A 21,375-nucleotide genomic window follows, 5' to 3' on the forward strand; every position below is an offset into this window, starting at 1 on the left:
TACCTTGCTGGACCTGGTGAAAAACCTAAGAGCCTTTGCAGGGATACTGGTGGTGAGCAAAACAAGATCTTTAGATAACAAAACATTGGACTGGAATGTTAATATATAGTTATAATTAAAAAAGTACTCAACAAAATGTGTGTTTCTGTGTGGTTTTGTATAGCTTATATATGTACTGTACATACTTATGTGTCGACCAAAATCTATTTGAATTGAAAAAAAAGTTGATAGTTTCGGGTAAATGTCTCAAATTAAAATGTGATTAACTATTAACACAACATCTAATTAATTAAATGTTACCTATCACTCTCGTGACATTTAGTCAGTCTTGACTTCACTTTATTTGTTCCCTTCTACCATTTTTGCAAGAATATATAGGGTTGCTTGTATTAGGTTTTGTTGCAATTTTTTCTTTGGTATTTTTGTATCTTTTACCAATATTGGAATATAGCCTTGCAATGATTGGGATTATTTCAACATGATTTTTTCAATCCAGATGAAATTGTCATACTGTTTGATTGCTAATACTTTATGAAGTTAGAAATCTAAAGGAGAGACCAGCTCAAAGATGCTTTCTCTACAAACAAGTGGGGTGATCTGGATTCATGCGCCAAAAAATAATTTACTCTATTATGAAAATACCAAGCTCAGTTTTTCAGCTGAATTTTTGTCTAACTTCAGTGGTAATCTTAAATTTCATTGTAATGTATTTATTTTTTCTTGTCAAAATAGAAAACAAGGTGATAAAACATTAAATTGGGAATGTACGTTGTTCTCTCGACAGGTAGTTTACTATATATTTGCTGTGTTTGGCATCTGGCTGTTTGAGGGGTCCATTAAACCACCGGCAGATAAGAGGTATCAATAGACAAATTATGTTGTTTGTTTTAACTCCCAACTGTTAGTAACAATACTAATAATAATAACTGATAAGAGCTGATCATTTTGGTCTCAATGTTTGTGGTTTTAGCTTTATTGCTTTTGTCACTAAATTCACACAGAAAAGCTATGTATTTCTTCGTTTTATAATGCTCTTTACTGTTATGTGTTTTCAGTGTGCCATACAATACAACCATGGAAAACATCACCTCTAACTTCAGCACAGAGTGTGGCACCTATGAACAGCTAGGCTACTGGCCAAACAATTTTGATGACTTTGCTGTAAGTGTATGATTTGTTTGCAGCTATTCACAGCTAGTTTGTTTTTCAGCCCTGCCTCCCTATTAGCAATGGTTCTCCCAAGGCATTTACAGTATAAAATTGATTGAATAGTCTGGGACTCCGTTCTGGGGGTGGAAAAAAATGTTTTATTTGTTTTTAACTCCATTTTGAAAAGAAACTTGAGCTTTGGTAATATTCAAGTCCAAAACCACAAATATGCTCCTGTTTAGCAGCATTGAAGAAGAAGAATTTTGAAGTACAGTCCACTGATTTGGCATTTTTAATTTTGATAATGAAGGAATACAGGGTTCCCACTATTTTCATTAAAATATTTTACCTCACCCTGAAGATGGCAAATGACTTCTGTCAAAACATGTAAGGTAAATAGCAACCTGAAAAAAAACTTAGCTAGAAGAACCAATGAGATTAATCATAAGTAAGAGACAGACAAACTTTATTCAGTTCCCCTATTTTCACGATCATAAGGTGCACCTAGGGCTGGGCGATATGACCTAAAATCAATATCGCAATAAATTGGGCAATTTTACCTCGATAACGATAAATGCGTGATAAATTCCCCCTGAGGACCAAAATCAAAATAAATGCAGGAAATGCATATTAACAGTTTTTTTTATTGACCAACCGGTACACATTACTTTCAATGTAAAATGAAAGTACAAAAATCATCTGAATAAACATTCAAAACAGCTTGCTTTGCATGACTTGAACAATGTCACAAAGAACAGGAGAAACAGGGTACCTCTCACAAAATCTTTTTTCTGCACATATATTGTGCCGAGATGTTGCAAAGGCCTAGATTTGTGTAAAGGTATCTTGTAAACAATATAAATAATGCCATGTGCAAAGGAGCTAGTCCCCTGTAAACAAAATGCTTAATAAAATGAAAAAAATGTCAATGGAATGCCAATGCCAAATAAACAAGTGTGCTTCATCAGGAAAATGTGCCGTCTCGAGTACTCTGGTGCGCGGTCGCCACTTGTCGTCTATGTACTGCACATTCAGGCTCAAACAGGGATGCATGTTGCGACTCGACCACAAGTCGGATGTGGATGCAAAATGCTCGACATGTCTCCGCTCTCGTCCCAATGTTGTCCATATCGGGAAGTGCTGTTTGCGACAAATATTTTCGTACCTCTTGTCGGCCACGTTCATGAGGCGTTTAAATCCTGTGCGCTCCACTGTAACTAGAGGAGCTCTATCTTTAGCTATGTGCTAGGCTATCGCGTCCACCTCTGAGACGTTCTCTCGTATGGTGTCGCCTCCGTTATGGGCTGATGTCACTTGTCGAACCTTGCTTCTCACTTTGAACTTTTAGCACAAGCTCCAAGTCAACAGCATGGTTGTGTTGTGGGTGGTGAAAAAGAAAAGGTTGGACGCGCTGTTTCAGGTGCTTACGACGCACATTGTAGTTCATGTTCTTTTGCCCAAACATCGTCTTTATGGAACCCAAAACATTTCCAAACGACAGATGTCCAATTTCTTTTCGGGACAAGCGCGACAGGAACAATTTCAACTAACGTTACTTCGTCTGCAGCCGTGTCAGCCGCTTTAGGATTTGAATCGCCAGCTACGAACGCGTCTTACATTGTTCTACAGCGCATGAGTCACGTGACTACATGCGCTGTAGCCATCTTAAAGAGGCATGAACATCGCCGCAGACAGAAAAGACTTAAATTTTTTTTTTTTTCAGACACCGAATTTACCGACATGGGGAAAATGATGTCGGCCATTGTAATACATTTCGGTGACGGTAAATTTTCGGTTTATCGCCCAGCCCTTGGTGCACCATATTAAAAGGGTGAGTCTCAGTGCTGGGTACTATTTCTGTCTTTAACATATATATAAGGTGCACCGTATTATTGGGCGCAGGCATGTCAAAGCTTACCTTCGGTTTGCATTCATGCGCGATTGTACATTTTAAAACCAGCAGTGGGTTCGAAACAGAGTTCGGTTGTACTTTGTTGAAGTATTAAAAATATACACGTTATTTGTTTTTTTAATAGTCCTCGCTCAACATCGAGAGTCATTGTTAGTCTCACTGCAGTGTGGCCTCTCTAATATGATGCCAGCTTTTATGACAACTCAACCAACTGTGCAATCAGACAGATTAACTTAACAGTACGGGATAACCAAATGTCACCTTCTACACAGACGATGTACGGTCACAGTTTTACATCAAATGCAGAACTATCACCCAACAGCAACCGAAAAGCATACTAGCAAACAATGAAACAACCAAAACACGGAATAAAGAAATATAATCAACACAAATCATGTATCTCTCATGCCATTCATGTCCCAAAAATAAATAAAATTAACACAAAACATCATCTCTTATGCCATTCATACCCCAAGTGATGCAAAGCATTCTGTGATTGCTTCAGCCTCAGCCAATGAGATGGCTGGTTAGAGAGATGTCGAGTGGTGTGCTTTGGGAAGCGTCTGTTTTTTGGTTTGTTTAGTTTGTTTTTTTCTGAACCGTGACCAACAAAGGGGAGTAACAGATTGTTTAAATTCTCCCTGTCAACACAGTTCTCTGAAGTATTAAACCTTCACCAACAGAGGGTGCTAATCACTCTGTGTAATGAACCCAGTCAAGTGGAGCTCATTAAAGTCACCCATGAACAGACTTAGAACTTGGGCCGCCCATAAGTCGCTCCGCATTATAAGGCACCTCATCCATTTTGGAGAAAGTGTTTACTAAGGTTGTGAAAATATGTTACTTGTCAGCATTTATAAGACCAATGTCAATATACACCAGTTGCATTCTGATGCCTCACACATCTGGCACAATTTGGATTCCGTGTTGTTCTTTGTTGTTTTCCATTTCCATCATTTTGTCCTCTGATGGTCTACGTTTCTTTATATTCTTTATTTTAGACAATGCATGATCGTTGTCCTTCTGACTGCTATGTCTAGTTGAGCTCATGATTGATGACAAGGATGACAATGGCATAATGCATTGCAAACTTTTGTCAGGGGTTGACCAGAAACGGCAATCAAGGTTGAACAGCAATGGTATATTATTCCACGATTTTTACAGAAAATGTACTTAAACTGGTTTTCTCATTCTCTCGTTGTTCACAAGGATGAGCAGGTTTATGCGCATGTGGAGTGAACATTTCAGGGACAAAGCGTGTTTTCGTTTGACGTGGGACACGCCAAGCAGCCTTGCCGAGTATTTTTAACGAGTCAGAGCTGAATTGCCCGAGGGAGGATCATCCCTTCCTCTCAAACATTTGCCATCCCAGGCAGCGCTCGTGGGGCATTATGTCCAAAATGCGTGCAGAATTTCTGCTACTAAATTCAGCCTTTCTTGAGACACAGGACCAAAGCAGCACTCGTTTGATCATGCACACAAGACAGCACAGCACAAAAATTTGAGGAATGTTGATGCATGTCACTGCACCTCCTGATCTACTTGTTTTCCAAAGTTTATTTTGTGATGTCAAAAGAGATCCGGCGTTACATCTTTCACATAAAAAATGGAATCTCATTCAATAGACATTTCTTAGTATTGACTGGCCACAATATGGCTTCATTCTTTACGGATTATCTCCGGATGCATTCCTTTCAGGTTAGCTGTGTGCGTGTGTATATATCATATGTTCAGACTACACATCTGGATGGTTATCCAGTGACGTGAGAAATTAACATGGCGGACAGCTGTATTATTTAACATAGGCAGAATGAATGAAAGGAAGACAAGAGTTGATCTTTTTACTCGCGAGGAGAACGAACGGAGGTGTGCTCAGTTACATCTCCAACTTCGTTCTGAAGCACACTCCGCCGAGTCCTCTATTTTATTGGGGAAGTCCCGAACGATACAATGTATTTGCACTAAAGAATGAAGGGGGGAGCACCACCAGGAACATGGAAACATTTCAGACACGAGAGGAAAACAGCAGTCGTTAACTGATTGTAAACACAGAGCAAATGGTAGTAGACTGACTCAGTAGTAGACTGATAGGAGCCACCAGCGTGACTTTTGTTGTCCCAGCATGAAAGTCCATTGTTTCAGACGTGTCTCGGTCACACCTCCTTTGATGTTGCAGCTATTGATCCAGTCTTCAGGCATCCGCTTCTCCTGAAGTCTTCTCATCCATATGGTTCAAACTTAGATCACACTGTGGAACAATTCTTATAAAATACTAATAGATGCAATACTAATAGAGTAAAATATGGGATATATATAGATAGATAGATATATAAATATATATATATACATATATATATACATATATATATATATATATACACATATATATATATATATATATACACCCATATATATATATATGTATATGTGTATATAAGTATATATATATGTATATATGACATTTTTTGTGATGCTATATTTACCACAAGTGTAATTAATTGGAATTGTGTTACATTTCTCATGTCGTTAACATGACATCTCATATTAAAACAGTGATTCTTAACTGTTGTCACTCTAGAACCCAATTTTTCCTATTATTGTGAAGGTGTGACCAATTGTACAGAAGTTAAAAACAATATTTTTTCGGAGTTTAAAAATACCCTCTGACAATACATGTACGGCACGTAAAATTTTTAAACACACTTTCAAATGAGTTTGGCGTAACACAAAAAACATATTGGTGGCTATAACCACGTCAATGGTTGAACTGCACTGTATTTGTTTAGTAGTTTAGTAGCTAATGACTTGAGAACTAGAGGGTAACACCCTGACACTTACCCAATAATGTGCTTTCTAATTGGGAACTTGCTAAACCTCTATATTCGGCCGAATAATACAAATAACCATTGGCTATCTCTCTCCGGCCCACCCAAGATTGGTCCGCGAACCACTTTTGGGTCCGGACCCACAAGTTGAGAACCACTCTTCTAAATCTTGCTATTGTATGGCACATGTACCACATACATCTATAGGCTATGAGTAGTTTCTCGTGCTGACAATAAGATATTTGCAAAAAAATATATGGCACTCCCTCTCTTGTCTTTTAGGCAGCCATCATTTTGCTGTATGATGTCATGATAATCAACAACTGGCAGGCCTTCATGGATGCATATACCAGATATACCACTGAGTGAGGAAAAAACATGCAGTAAACATAAAGCAGCAATTGAATATGGTGTTGAAACAACTTGTTTAATGTTTCTCAGGTGGTCAAAAGTCTACTTTGTGTGTTGGTGGTTCACCTCCTCTGTTATGTGGGTAAACTTGTTCGTGGCACTCATCCTGGAGGTCAGTACACTCAATGCACAGAAAAATCTGCTCTAAAACAGTTTATAATCAAAGATATTTTTGTGGGGGCTTTTTTTTTATTATGACTTGCTTCGCTAAAACATATGGAATATTTGACTTAACTTTCACTTGGTAGTTATGATTCTCGACTGGGAAGTCAAAAACTCCCATGTTCAGATTTGAAGATCTTCCTAATGTTTAGATATTTTATTTTCAATAAAGGATTGTAGCGTTATCAAACCTGACAACCCACCATTATGCTAAGATGTGAAATAGTCCACATCATGCTTAGCTGTATCATGGAGGCAAATCTTGTTCTGTGTTTTGTTTGATGGAAACATGTCTAAAGGACAACATGCCTGAATCAGCCTTCTAGAGCGATCGACTACAGCTGTCTCAATACGACAGTGACTTCCTTGCAGAAAAGACTCTGTATTTATATCAATAAATGTTGAGCACAAATGGTAGAATTAGTGGCAACCGTTGCTCTGAGGAACTAGAACATATGACAGATGCCAGCCACACGACTTGCCTTGTATTTCACAATGGTTTATTCGTATAAATCTTGATTGTTTCCAGCAGACATAAAGCCATGATACTGTACAACCAAAGTATGTCCTTATAAGACAGACAAAGCGAGTCAAAACTCACATTTGGGTAATATCAACATTATCAAAATCAGTATCAAAATCAGAGATCCCTCTATTGTCATTGTACAGTGTGCAACGAGATTAGAGAGCTTCCCTCTCCAGTGCAATACAACAATAATTTAATTAAATATATAAACTAGATCAATTAAAGAATAAATAATAAAATGGAAAATAATACGAAATTGGATAAATAAGAACACATTACGTCGCTGTTCTGCAAGGTAAGGGTGGTTGTGTGTGTGTGTGTGTGTGCGTGTGCGTGTGTGTGTGTGTGGGGGGGTGCGTGTGGGGGTTTGTGTGTGTGTGTGTGAGTTCAGCATGGAGATGGCCCTCGAAAATAAACTGTTTTTCCAATCTATTAGTCTTTGATTTGATGCACCTGTAGCGCCTGCCAGAGGGCAACAAGACGAACAGGTGAGAGTTTGGGTGAGTATTGTCTTTGATGATATTGAGAGCTCTGCTGAGGCACCGGGTGATGTAGATGTCCGACAGGGAGGGGAGAGGGCAGCCTATAATCCTCTGCGCCGTTTTGACTGTCCTCTGGAGCCTCACTCTGTCTGCCTCAGTGCAGCCTCTGTACCAGGTGGAGACACAGTAAGTCAGCAGGCTCTCGATGGACGAGTGGTTGAAGGCCAGCAGCAGCTTCCTGTCCAGGTTGAATTTCCTGAGGACCCTCAGGAAGTGCAGACGTGGTGGACCTTCTTTACCACTGCTGTGGTGTTGTGTGTCCAGGAGTGGTCATCGGAGATCTGTACTCCCAAGAACCTGAATGTGTGGACCCTCCCCACACACACGCCTTCAATGTAGAGGGGGGTGGTTCCTCCTAAAGTCAATGACAATCTCCTTTGTTTTTGCAATGTTGAGTTGCAGTCTGTTGTCTTCACATCAAGCCGTTAGTGTCTGGACCTCCTCCCTGTAGGCTGTCTCGTCACATTTGAGATCAGACCGACCACTGTCGTATCGTCAGAAAATTTGACGATGGTGTTGTTACCGTGGGCCGGGCTGCTGCCATAGGTGTAGAAGGCGTACAGGAGAGGGCTCAGCACGCATCCTTGTGGGGAACCGGTGCTCAGCGTTCAATTGGAGGACGTGTAGGGGCCGAGCAACACAGTCTGGGGTCTGTTGGTCATAAAGTCCTTAATCCAGATGCGCGTGAGAGTGGGGAGGCCGAGAATGTCCAGTTTGGTGATGAGGATGTCTGGGATGATTGTGTTGAGCTGTCGTCCACTAAGAGCATCCTGGCATAGCTCTGTTGTTGTTCCAGGTGGCCCAACACAACATGCAAAGCAGTGTCGATGGCGTCCTCAGTGGATCTGTTTGCTCGGTATGCAAACTGGTAGGGGTCCAGTGTGGGAGGAAGGCAGTCTCTGATGTGCTGGAGAACCAGTTTCTCAAAGCACTTCATGATGACTGGTGTGAGAGCAACAAGACGGTAGTCATTCAGGTGGTTAGTGGGTGACATTTTGGGGACAGGAATAATGGTGGAAGTTTTCAAGCAGAAGGGGATGACTGCTTGAGCCAGGGAGCGGTTGAAGATCCTGCAAAAGACATGTGATAGCTGGTGGGCACATGCTCTGAGGACTTTTCTTGGTATTCTGTCAGGTCCAGTAGCTTTACTGGGGTTTACTGCCAGGAACGCACGCCTCACATCATGTTCCTCTATGGTGAGTGAGGGGGGTGTTGAGGCATGGAGTGCGGGGGTGTGGCGGTTGCAAAGCGAGCAAAGAAGCAGTTTAGTTCCTCTGCTAGCGACGCACTCGGGCCTACAGATTTTATGCTACTGCCTTGGTAGTTGGTGATGCTCTGGAGACCCTGCCACACCTCTCATGGTCTGTTGCTGGCAAGGTGGGACTCCAGCCTCCTCTTATAGTCCGTTTTAGCTAGCTTAATGACTTTTTTCAGGTCAGCATGAGCCACACTGTACAGAGCTCTGTCACCTGACCTGAAGGCAGTGTCCCGGGCCTGAAGGAGTAATCGAACCTGGCTGGACATCCAGGGTTTTGTGTTTGGAAAAGTCTGTATGATCTTGGTCAGGGACACACTTTCCCTGCAGAACTTGATGTAGTCCAGTACACACTGTGTGTAAACATCAAGGTCCTGGTGATCAAAGAGGTCCCAGTTCCTCCATCCGCATCTTGTAGGACTTTTTCCCTCTCTGATACTTCTTCTCAGCTGACGTTGCACTCTCTTCAGCTCCTCCTTGTCGCCTGACACAAAAGCCCTCTTTTTCTCCTTCAGGAGAGCTTTAATGTCTGATGTGATCCAGGGTTTGTTGTTGGAGAAACATTTTACTGTCCTGGTGGGAATGGTGTTCTCCATGCAGAAATTAATACAGTCTATAATTGTGTCTGTTAGATCATTAATGTCCTCCCCATGGGCCTCGCTGAATACTTCCCAGACAGTTGTGTTGAAACAGTCCTTTAAGGCCTCCTCGGCCACTCCAGACCATCTCTGAACTGTGCGTGTCACAGCTGGCTGCCTGCGGACCAGAGGTTTGCACACAGGCAGGAGAGCCACCAAGTTGTGATCAGCTTTGCCCAGCAGGGGGAGGGACAGTGATGTGTACGCCTCCTTGGTGTTGGCATAGAAAAGGTCCAATATTTTATTGTCTCTGGTGTGGCAGGTGACATATTGTGTGGATGAAGGCAGAGAGGAGGAAGGAGAAACATGGTTGAAGTCACGAGAGAAAAGGAGTAGGGCATATGGGTGCTGTGTTTGTAGCCTGCTCACAGCTGCAATCAGTTCGTCACAGGCTGTCTTACTGTTAGCAGAGGGGGTTACATACACCGCCACCGCAATCGCATGACTGAACTCTCACGGTAAGTAGTACGGACGCATGCTAACTAGCTATCAGCTGAATGTGCCGACTGCAAAGTTCCTCCTTAATAGTGATGTGGCCAGGGTTACACCATCTATCATTAACAAACACAGCCAGCCCTCCTCCTTTCCTTTCCTCTTACCGCTCTCCAGTGTCCTGTCCGCACGTAGGATTTGGAAGCCGTCCAATTCCACGACGTCAAGGGAGAATCACACCAAGTGAGGTGAAGTGACCCTCGCCCGACAAGTAGGGAACTCAGAGACAATAGACACGGACACCAAGTGGCAAGAATCTGTCCAGGAGAGACGACACCCCAGTGATCGGGTTAGATCTCTGAAACTTCTATACTCCCCGGGCCTTTTATTGAGAATCACAGGTTAGATCAACACATTACAATCAATACAGAAATCAATGCAGGTTTACACAACAGTATCAAAGGTACATTTATTCTCAAGGGTATGTGTAGTCTGGTCACAGCTGGTGTTTATCCTGTCCACGTCCGCCCCCCTTTCATGTTTATTTAGAGTGGAGTTTGTTCGGTTGTGGGTGCCAACACCAAGGAGGCGTACACATCACTGTCCCTCCCCCTGGGTGGTTGTCCTGACCTAGGTGCAGGTGGCTGTGTTCTGTTTTCAGAATTGTTAGTTAATGTGTGAACCAAGATTAGCAACAGATCCTACAACATATAGTTAAAATTGTGTAGTGTGATATTACATTTGTTAACATAATTGTTCCTATAATATTTTTCACAACGTGAGCTCACGAAGTTTGGAGGCGAGGCCTCATTTGGCGGTAAAAACTGATTTGGTTTTAAGCAGATCTCGCAAAGAGATTTTGGTCTTAATGAGGTCATTAACTAACAGGGAGAGCGATCTAATATTTTAAAAAATTATTTACAATAAAATAGGTTTCTCTAAATTATTCCGCTTGACAGTACTCCTAGTCATAATATCAATAAGATTGCATTGCCTAGGTCCCATATTGTAACCTCGAGCAACTATAAACGCGGCGAGAAATTACAACCTAGGAATCTGATAGTTATTTGTCAGCTTTATGGGTGCTATTATTTTGAGAGAACGCCTCATCGGTGATAAGACCTACCGAGGAGCAATGCTTAAACCCATCATGTATTGCCACCTCATTAGAAACTGTTATCAATATGTGATGCAACAGTATGTGGGGTGTCGCACTCTAATCTTGAAGAAAAGCTATGTGTGTTGTCTACGTCCAGCATAATGCTAGTTAGCTCTAGCCTTACTGACTCCATACGCCTCCTTACAGGCTCAGTAATCGCCTGCGATCCAACCTGCTTTGATATGAACTGTCATGCAAGGCTCAAACAGTAATCTATGTTTCTGGAAAGAGTGATGGCGCCTTCCCAGTTACGGTACAGGCCGTCCATCTTCAGCAGGTCAGGTCAGTCCCAGAAAGATGGACAATTATCTATAAACTGCCGTCCCTGCTCACTACAAAAGCTAGCCAGCCACCGATTAAGCGAGAATAATCTGCTAAACCTCTCATCATTGCCGCTTGCAGGCAAGGGGCCAGAGACAATTACTCGATGCCGACCCATCTTTCTAGCGAGATCACAAGTCCTTGCTATGTTTTTCTTTGTGATCTCTGATCGCCTCATCCTAGAATCATTGGAGCCGATGTGTATCACTATATCTGAATAGCTAGCGTTGCTTTCACTACGCTGGTGTCTAGATCTCATGCGTGCCAGCACCAGAAGATTAGCTTCAATCAGGTGCTCTGGCCCCAGGAAGACACATTACTATGGCTGGATTTTCAAGCTTAATGTTGCGGGTAATGGAGTCACCTATAACAAAAGTGCGAGAGCCAGAAGACCGAAGTGGAATGGAACTGCTGTGTGTCTTAACAGGCTCACCGCGATGAGCAAGCCATTTACGGCCAATGCTAACCGGACTAGCAGGTTGGCTACAGCCCATGCTAACAGTCGTGTCCGCCACATTTATGCTTACCACATTATTCTCCTCGAGCTGGCGGACACGTCCCTCTAGCAGGGAAAGTCCTTCCATGATAAGGGTGCAAGAGTTGAATGTGGTGGTGCACAAACCATAGTTGCAGTTACTTGCCCGGTAGATAAAGGCAGACGAACAGACCAACAGCCGCACTCTCGCTCTTAATAAACAAAATAAATAAATAATAATAATAACTAGAGCTGCGAGCAGCTATACAGGGCCCTCGCAACCCTGGCAACGTTGGGGTACTGATTTGGATGCAAAGTTTCATGAGTTTTCATTCAAATTTCAAACCTCAAAATAAGCAAACTTGTTAACCTACTCTGAGAAAAATATCAACAAAAAATTACTTATATTTGCTTTAACCCAGAGGTATTCAATTAAAAGTCACAGAGGTCCACGACGAAAATTTCTTCCAATTAAAAGGTCCGAACCAAAGTCCGACTTCCCTTAATGTCTAGCCTATGTTCACATTTTTATATAGTTTCAATATTTAGTCATTTTCAACAGAGCGCACTTCTATACAAAATATTTAGCAATGTTCCCATTAAACACCTTTGCCAGTCAAACAAATATAAGGCGTTTATTTCACATTCAAGAAAATGTGGCTCCAGGAACTTAAGGGTGCCACTTCCGGAAAAAATAGTAAAATATCTCCTGCGGAAATATATCAAGTGCTAAGCATTGAGTTGACATATTTTGCCTTTTTTTTTCTTAAATCAAAGAGTTATCAGCCTAAAAAAAACGGAAAGCCTAATTATCCAAGTAAAACAGGTCAACATGTTCAGTTCACAATACAATAAAAATGGCTGTCCTCATGAAAAACTCATTCAAAATGAGCTTTGACACCACCTTTTCTTTTGAATATTTTTTTTAACTTCTCTGAATGAGAAAAATGAGTTTGTGACTGCCCTGCCAGTAACTTAAATCTGGGTTGGAAAGGAGTCAGGGCCATTGGGATTTGGTAGATTATTTCACACATCTGGGCTTTGTGTTTTCCTTTAAATAATGTTTGTGCAACAGCATTTAAGCACTCCTTCACAACTTCCCCATCACTGAATGTTTTTTTATGTTTCCCCAAAATCCATGATACTTTTAGTGAACATTCGTTTGCTTGCCGCTGCTGGGCTGTAAACGAAAATGTTATACTTCACTCGAAGTTCGATGTTTTTGCGTGCGCTCACCTCAAACTTCAGCGGATAACTTTGCAAAAAAGGGCGGTGCTTTGTTTCGTAGTGGCGCTTCGCAATGTTGCGACGGTTTCGGAGCATATGATGCACACTGATTTAGAATCGGCTGCAGCCAGAACGAAACTAAATTTCTCCGTCCATTCATTGTAAACAACACGCATCGACCTAACTTTTTAGCAAAGCATACTGTCAGCAGCACTCTCTTCCGGTCTGTTGCGCAATTGGCAGTGAATCGTAAACAAAAGATTTGATTGGCTCAAATCAGTGACGCCTTTTCCGTATTAACTAGAATTGCAGCGCCAATGTTTGCGAATGCGCCCTGATTGATTGGTCATGGGTCCGGTCCGAACCATCCCGCGGTCCGGATCCGGATCATTTGGTGATGCCTGCTTTAACCAGTAAGTGGCACTACCACTACGATGAAAAATAAGTTGGTAGATGTCTTCAGGGTTGGGCTATCCTCAAATTTGAAAATATTCTAGAAGTTAGGATCATCTGATTCATGTTACGGTAGCTTTTGTTGCCACAGAGATTAATAGATTTTTGCGGCACCGTAATGGCAACACCCTTTGCTGAAAAGTCACAAAATTCAGGATAGACTAAGATCAACGTCTTGAGGCTGTTCTGACAAATGTCCAGTCGGCTTCCTGAAAAGGGCTCCGTGCAGTATATTAAAATGTAAAAAAAATATATTGTTTTGATACCATGAGGTGGCACTGTGTGTATAACAGTATAATAACATATAGATGTCTTCAGGTCGGGACGTTTTATGTACAGGGTAAGTTTGGGATTTTTTTAGAACATGAGTAGGGGAGTTATTAAGCATTTAGTCCATTGTGGTGACCCGCCCCCTTTTAAGTAAATTCAAAATGGCCGACTTCCTGTAAAACCTAGCGTATGGCTCCAAGAGACTTTTTTGTACGTCTTGGCCTTATACATACTCCATAAAATTTACAAAAAGCTAGGTGAAACACTCAACCAGGTCTGATTTTTTTTTTTTTAATTTCTAGAGGGCCATGGCGAGCCATTTTAAAAAAGCTGCACAACTAACGTATAAAATATTGATGATTTTGCCAGGCCTGATGTGTGTGTAAAGTTTCACGGGTTGTCGTTCACATTTAGAACCTCAAAATCAGCGTTGTTTTATTGCCGAACACAGTGCGATTTCACGCCCACAACTTTTCACGAAAAATGACGAATTTCATATAGTGACATACTCATGGCCTAAACTCTCTTCCGAGCATATATGAGAGCGACCTTGTTGACTTGCTCGGAGAAAAACATCCAAGAAAATAACTTGTATTAGCTTTAACCAGTTGGTGGCGCTACCACTACGATGAAAAATAAGTTGGTAGATGTCTTCAGGGCTGGAGTATCCTCAAATGTGAAAAACTTCGAGAAGATAGGATAATTTGAGTCATGTTGCCGGAGCTTTTGTTGCCACTGAGTACAATCGGACTTTTCTGCACCGTAATGGCCACGCCTTTTGGCAAAGAGTTAAAAATTCGGCAGAGAGTAAGATCATTGTCTTGAGTCTTTTCTGACCAATTTTCAGTCGGATTCGTCAAAAGGGTTCTGTGCAGTGCGTGAAAATTAAAATAAAAACAAATTTTTGATTCCACTTGGCGGCGCTGTGTGTATAACAGAATAATAACATACAGATGTCTTCAGGTCGGGACGTTTTATGTCCAGGTGAAGTTTTGGATTTTTAGGAGCATTTGCAGGGGAGTTATTAGGCATTTTGTCCATTGAAGTGACACGCCCCCTTTGAAGTTAATTCAAAATGGCCGACTTCCTGTGCTATTTAGCTCATGGCTCCAAGAGACTTTTTTGTAGGTCTGTGCCTTATACATAGTCCATAGAATTTTCAGAAAGCTAGGTGAAACACACAACTGGGGCTGCTAATTTGAACATTTCTAGAGGGCGATAGAGTGCAATTTTTAAAAAAAACTGCACAAGAAACTAAGAAAATATTGATTTTGTCAGGCCTCAAGTGTGTCCAAAGTTTCACGAGTTTTCGTTCATATTTAGAACCTCAAAATCAGCGTTTTTTTATTGACGAACTGTGCCAAGCCACGCCCACAGATTTTCACAAAAAATTATGAATTTCGTATTGTAACAGGCCTAAACACTCATCCGAGCAAATATGAGGGGGCGACCTTGTTAACCTGCTAGGAGAAAAACATCAACGAAAATAATTAGTATTTGCTTTTACCAGTTGGTGGTGCTACCACTACGATCAAAAATAAGTTGGTAGAGGTCTGGCTGGAATATCCTCAAATGTGAAAAATTTCAAGAAGATAGGATCATCTGAGTCATGTTGCCGGAGCTTTTGTTTCCACGGTGAATAATCAGACTTTGCGACCCCGTAAAAGCCACGCCCTTTGACGAAAAGTCACAAAATTTGGTATGGGGTAAGATCAATGTCTTGAGTCTGTTCTGACCAATTTTAAGTCGGATTTGTTTAAAGGGCTGCGTGCAGTACGTGAAATTGTAAAAAAATATATTTTTTGTCGCCACTAGGTAGCGCAAGGTGTATAACTGAATATAAACATACAGATGTCTTCGGCTTTACGTATCTGTGATGTTTTGGATTTTTAGCAGCTTGTGCAGGGGAGTTATTAAGCATTTTGTCCATTGCGGCGAAGGAAATATTAAACGAAAACTTTGAAGCCCCGCCCCCGTCATATAGTATTTCGGAAACTAAAGATTTTTGTCCCAGTGTTTGTCTCACATCTTAAGATGGTACAGCCGGGATTTTAAGGCAATCGTCTTAACCCTGTAAGATTAGGGTGCAAAAGAATGACCCCTGTAAACGTGCTAAAAAGGGCGAAAGTTGGACTTTCAAAAATTCATAACTCACTCCCTGTTCACTTTGGACTTTTGTCGTCGAAAATATTATACATACATCACGGGGTACTACACGTGCCCGGCAATTTTCGGAGGCCTAGGTCAAACGGGCCAGGATTTCCTTTGATCTTTCCCATTCTAGTTGCCTCTAGAGAGCCATTTTGTTTGCGTCGTTTGCGACGACGCCAAAATATGAAATTTTTCGCCATGCCCGATGAGACTGCCAAGTTTGGTGAGTTTTCGTGCACGTTTAGAGGGTCAAAAATGCGATCGAACGATTGGAAGATAGAAAAAAAATAATAATTTCTACAAAAACAATAGGGACCTCGCAGTGGTCGCTGCTCGGGCCCTAATAATACAATAATAATAATTTCTACAAAAACAATAGGGACCTCGCAGCGATCGCTGCTCGGGACCTAATAATAATAATAATAATAATTTCTACAAAAACAGTAGGGACCTCGCAGCAATCGCTGCTCGGGCCCTAATAATAATAATGTTTTGCTGAACAACACAATGCAGGTTATTGTCCTTGTTGGAGTTGAGTCACTGTGGAAATGAGAAGTAGTTAGTAAAGCAACCTTTAAATGCCAAACTTACTCCAGTGCGTGTTCGTTTTTTGTACTCAAGAAGAAAAGGGTCAAATAAAGACTCAACAACTGATTAGAGTTCCGATATTTAGTTTCTTCAATTTCTGGAGTTCAGGATATAGTACAAAGACAGATATCTAGGCAGCTTTTTCTTAATCTCACGAGAAACTGCACTCGGGCGAGCACAATCGGAAAATGCGCGCCATCTTTCAGCCCAGCTTCAGTTTTTATAGAAACTTTTTTTTTTTAATGTCAAGGGTAATGTAGGTTGAATCGGTCGTCCTCGCTCCCTCCCACGGCACGGGTCCACGTCCAAGGGAAGGTCCTCCCCAGGTTAGTCATCGTCTGGATAGTTGATTCCCGTCTGGTCCCCAAGACTGGCACGCCAAGGCTGGTCTTCTCTGGCGGGCAGCCTGTCCGTCTCTCTCCCCGCTGGCATTCCTCTGTCTTGTCGGTGTGCATGTATATGCAGGTATACGTGTATGTGCGTGTGTATGTACAGGTGTATGTGTGTAAGTATGTGCATGTGTATGTGCAGGTGTATTTATATGTGCCTGTGTATGTGCTCGTGTATGTGCAGGTGTATATATGTGTCTGTGTATGTGCAGGCGTGTATGTGCGTGTGCTCCGATCTCCAATTGTTATGTCTTTCGGAATGTGTTTTGTGCGATAGCGTCTGTGTGAGTCCTCCAGTGCCCAATTTGGTATGTTTGCATCTCTACAGCCAATGTGGAGAATGTGCTTCGTCGTATTTGTCCATGAAGTGCTGTGAATGTGAGGGCAGCTCATGGAAATGCTATGTGCGCAAATCTATTCTCACTACTGAGAATTTCAATAAAGTTCACACATTTAAACTAAGTACTATAAATTTAGCATATGAGAATAATATAATAAATCAGTAAACATCAGGACTACAATCCCAGTCATTCTTGTGACCATGTGCTTCTAGTTTCATTTGATAAATGCTTCTTGTTTCATCAATGTTTAAAATATTCAGTAAATATGAACCTGCTAACTTTAATTATCGACACTCTGTCCCGAAAGTGTTTAAAATAATGCCAGTAATCGTAATAGAATCCTTCATCCTTAATCAAGAGCAGTTTGATGTGTGAGCAGAAGATTTTCTCCTCTGTCTGACATATTTGTCCTGTGTTCTCTAACAGAACTTCACCTATAAGTGGGATCGCAGTCACAGCTGCTCTGTTTCTGATGTGGAGAGGATTAGATATGAAACATCTGTTCAACTCATGTTCAAGTATGTCCACATGCTGATGTCCATTAGGTAATAAAGGTGGTTTTACGAGCTGACACAAAACTGCATCTCCATCTCTAGAGAGCAAGTCAAGGAACCAACAGAAGAAGAATTGCAGTGCCAGCTACAACAGCACCGTCACCTACACTTACAGGGGGGACACAAATGGCACAAGCAGTACCTGCAGTGAAAGTACATGCAAAGCTCTGGTATCATAGATTGTTGTGTAGCAATTCCTTCAAACCATTCTTCTTAATTAATGCTGGTCGAAAACATGTTTTGGCTCATATGCCGACCCACAAGATTTTGGGGATTCTCAACATGTTTTGTTCACCTGCTAAGCTGCAAAAAATGACCAAATGAATAAAACACGACAGACAGGTTTACAGGTGCAAAATTCATAGGGCATTAAAAGGTGCGAGTTAAAAAATAATGTGCTGTAGAGGTGTGAATTTGGTTGCTTTGTTGAAGTTGTACTATTTTGTTTTCCGTTTGCTGTAATATTTAGTATGCGGATGATGATGGGGGGAGGGAGGGAGAGAGGGGGTGAGGGAGAGAGAGGAGGGGGGGTTCACCTGTGGTTTGTTTTTACTGTTGCAATTTGTCACCAAATAAATGCAAATTAAAACCTTGATTAACTAAATGTACTCAATGCGTGTTCGTTTTTATCTTCAAGAAAGAAGATGTCAAATAAAGACTCAACAACTGAAGTTTTGTCCCGATAATTTATTAAATTCTCTGGAGTTCAGGAAAATAGTACGAGTCAGATATCTGGGTGGCTTTTCTTATCCCCACAAGAACCTGCACCCGCGCGAGTGCAGTTGGAAAAATCGCGCTTTTTACCAGGCCGTCCTCACATTCTATATGATTTCTCTTGGCACGTTTCTTTGCCAAAGGTGATGTAGGTTGAAATCGGCCGTCCTCCCTTCTCCCACGGCAGTGGTCCACGTCTAAGGGAATCTGCAGGTTGAGTATCACCTAGATGGTTGATTCCCGTCTGGTTCCCATGGCTTATCCCAAGGCTGGCATTCCCCTCCAATCTTGTCTGTGTGCAATTGTGTGTGTGCTCCGATCTCAAATTGTCATCTTTACAATATGTTTTTTTCCCAATTTGCTATGTCCAATGTGCCTTATCGTATTTTTTCGTCAGTTATTATGTGTATGTAGACATGTGATTCTCAATTATTTTCCATCACGCCCCCCCTCCCAGGAAGAAAACGATTTGTGGTAATATAAATAAGTAATATAAATCTCGCATATTAAAGTGATATAGTAATCAGTAAACACAATCACTACAATAACAGTCATTACTGTGCACGGTACTTCTCGTTTCGTTTGATCAATGTTATTCGTTCTATAAATGCGTAACACCTATAACAAACATGAACCTGCTAATATGAATGATTGATATTCTGTCACGTAAATGCTGAAGCTAATACTATTGACATAATAAAATCCTTCAATACCTGCATCATGTAGCGTGTTATGAGGTCAGGTTTTTGACAGGTGTGATACTTGTTTGGTGCATGTCTTGTGTTGTTCACCATGGTCCAATGAATGCTCAGGGAGTGTGTATGAATGCTGACAGGTATGGAAAAATTAGGGGGAAGATTGGTTTCAATATATTGTTTTCAAAATATCCTTTAATATAGCCAGGCAGAATGCCTTGATGTAAGATAGATATACTCCCATTTATCTAAAAATACTACTGATAACTACTATTTCACATAAGGTTTTACACTTGACAGACGATTTGAAGATATTAAAGACTAGCCTAGGTGTCAAACTCCAGTCCTGGAGGACCACTTTCCTGCATATTTTCCATCTCTCCCTGTTGCAACACAACATATCTTGAAATGACATGAATTTAGAGTTTCCTCTTATGACCAACAGGCGGCACGGTGGACCGACTGGTTAGCATGATGGCTTCACAGTGAGAGACAGCAGCGGTCGTGGGTTAAATCCCGGTTCCGGCCATCCTGTGTGGAGTTTGCATGTTCTACCCGTGCCTGCGTGGGTTTCCTCCGGGTACTCCGGTTTCCTCCCACATTCCAAAGACATGTATGGCAGGTCGATTGAACACTCTAAATTGCCCCGCTCACACTCATACGAGTGTGAGCGCGGATGGTTGTTCGTCTCTGTGTGCCCTGCGATTGGCTGGAAACCAGTTCAGGGTGTCCCCCGCCTACTGCCCGAAGATAGCTGGTATAGGCTCCAGCACCCCCCGCGACCCTAGTGAGGAGAAGCGGTACAGATAATGGTGGATGGATCTTATTACCAACGTGACATCCATGTTGCATGATGCATTTACTGACAGAATGTCTTAAGGTGGCGCTGCAAATGCGCTGGCTTCGTGCAACTTTTAGCAAGTCCCCCCACCCCCCAAAAAAACTAAAAAACAGTGCCTCGGTTTTGTTACAACTTGTAAATCCAGATAAAATATCATCTTCAACATACAACCGGAATTTTGCCGACTGGTTTGGCCTTCTTTTACACTTGTGCCTCCGTTTTGTTGGGAAGATTTACGCTTGAACCAGGACTCCATTGTTTTTCGTCTTCAAGTGATTGACAGGTAACGAGAAGTGGCATGTGACAAGTCGGGTCGAACCATTATAGTTTGGTGAAAAATCTGGGTTTTTAAAAAAATTTAATTGAATATCCTACAGATAATAAAATTATTCTTATGACCTTTGGTTTTCCAGCGTGGCAATTGCCACTCCTAGACACCCTGTAAAACCACCGAAGGAATTGATCAGAACCCAAGAAGAAGATTTGAAATAGCTGGGTGACTCTTGTCCAACATAACAATGACGGACTTTTGTCAGGCACATTGCCAATGTCAATGAGTTTTTTGTTGTAAATGGCGCAGTATTTTACATAGTAATTAAAGGGACAGTTGATTGACATTAACATGAGCACTTATGTAATAGGTTTGCATGTAAAAATGTCATCAGTATCACCCTAAAATACACTGAAGTGATTTAAGGGCTTTTTTGTGATGGGATTTACGAAAATTGGCATGGCCCCTTTTCGAGCTCGGCTTGTTATTTTTCCGGTCTCAGCTGTCAACGTCACAGCAGGGAGGCAAGCGTTGTAATTTTGCTTGCTTTGTCAGTTCTATTGTCTAAAACGACGACCAGTTGCCACCAAAATTCAAATGTACATTACTACTCTCGTCCATTTAATCCTGTGAAAGTATCAAAGCGTTCTGCGCAATTGTTTGGATTTATTGAGATCAAACGTACGCTTATGTGATCACTTTCACAAAATCAAAAATACTGTGCCGATCTCTTCTCCATTTACACAGGCTGAAGCAGACGAGTACGAATGTGCACACGAACCCCAACTCGTTTTATTTTGGACATTTAGCGAAGTTAAAGTTGTGTCAAGTCTCAGGAGGCATGCAGCCTGCAGGCGGGCATGGATTTTTTTCCTCATTCTCATGTGAATCAACCACGGAGAGGTTTATACTTTTGATATGTTGTGGTCATAGGTAGGGATGTATGCATGAATTTTGGTGGCAATTGATCACCGTTTTTGGACATTATAAGCAATGAAAGTACAATGATTTCTTATGAAGTGTTTGTGATCGGTCCCTTTCGTGACTCCCACAGAGACATGGAGAGAGTGGAGG

The 21,375-nt window shown here is 41.6% G+C and overlaps 1 protein-coding gene and 1 pseudogene across 13 annotated transcripts in view; one reads left to right on the top strand and one right to left on the bottom strand.

Moving 5' to 3' along the window:
• The window catches only part of tpcn2 (two pore segment channel 2), a 116,730-nt gene extending 98,467 nt beyond the window's left edge, over window positions 1–18,263 (top strand). For 10 of the 13 annotated variants that reach the window (XM_088297258.1, XM_088297260.1, XM_088297266.1 and 7 more), the window contains 7 exons: window positions 1–52; window positions 785–858; window positions 1,056–1,161; window positions 6,169–6,251; window positions 6,328–6,409; window positions 17,653–17,744; window positions 17,823–18,263. The exon at window positions 1–52 is cut by the window's left edge and continues 20 nt beyond it. In XM_088297258.1, coding sequence (XP_088153384.1) covers window positions 1–52; window positions 785–858; window positions 1,056–1,161; window positions 6,169–6,251; window positions 6,328–6,409; window positions 17,653–17,744; window positions 17,823–17,931 — 598 coding nt within the window. In that variant the 3' untranslated portion in view covers window positions 17,932–18,263. The other 3 variants (XR_015843295.1, XM_088297259.1, XM_088297262.1) reach the window with 3 other exon arrangements.
• Window positions 11,202–16,036, bottom strand: LOC148335974 (uncharacterized; annotated as a pseudogene).
• Window positions 18,264–21,375: the final 3,112 nt, after the last annotated feature.

Source organism: Idiotropiscis lumnitzeri, chromosome 5 (genome assembly GCF_059441095.1).
Source record: "Idiotropiscis lumnitzeri isolate Australia: NSW breed Sydney's pygmy pipehorse chromosome 5, RoL_Ilum_1.0, whole genome shotgun sequence".
In the NCBI taxonomy this organism is placed as follows: domain Eukaryota; kingdom Metazoa; phylum Chordata; class Actinopteri; order Syngnathiformes; family Syngnathidae; genus Idiotropiscis; species Idiotropiscis lumnitzeri.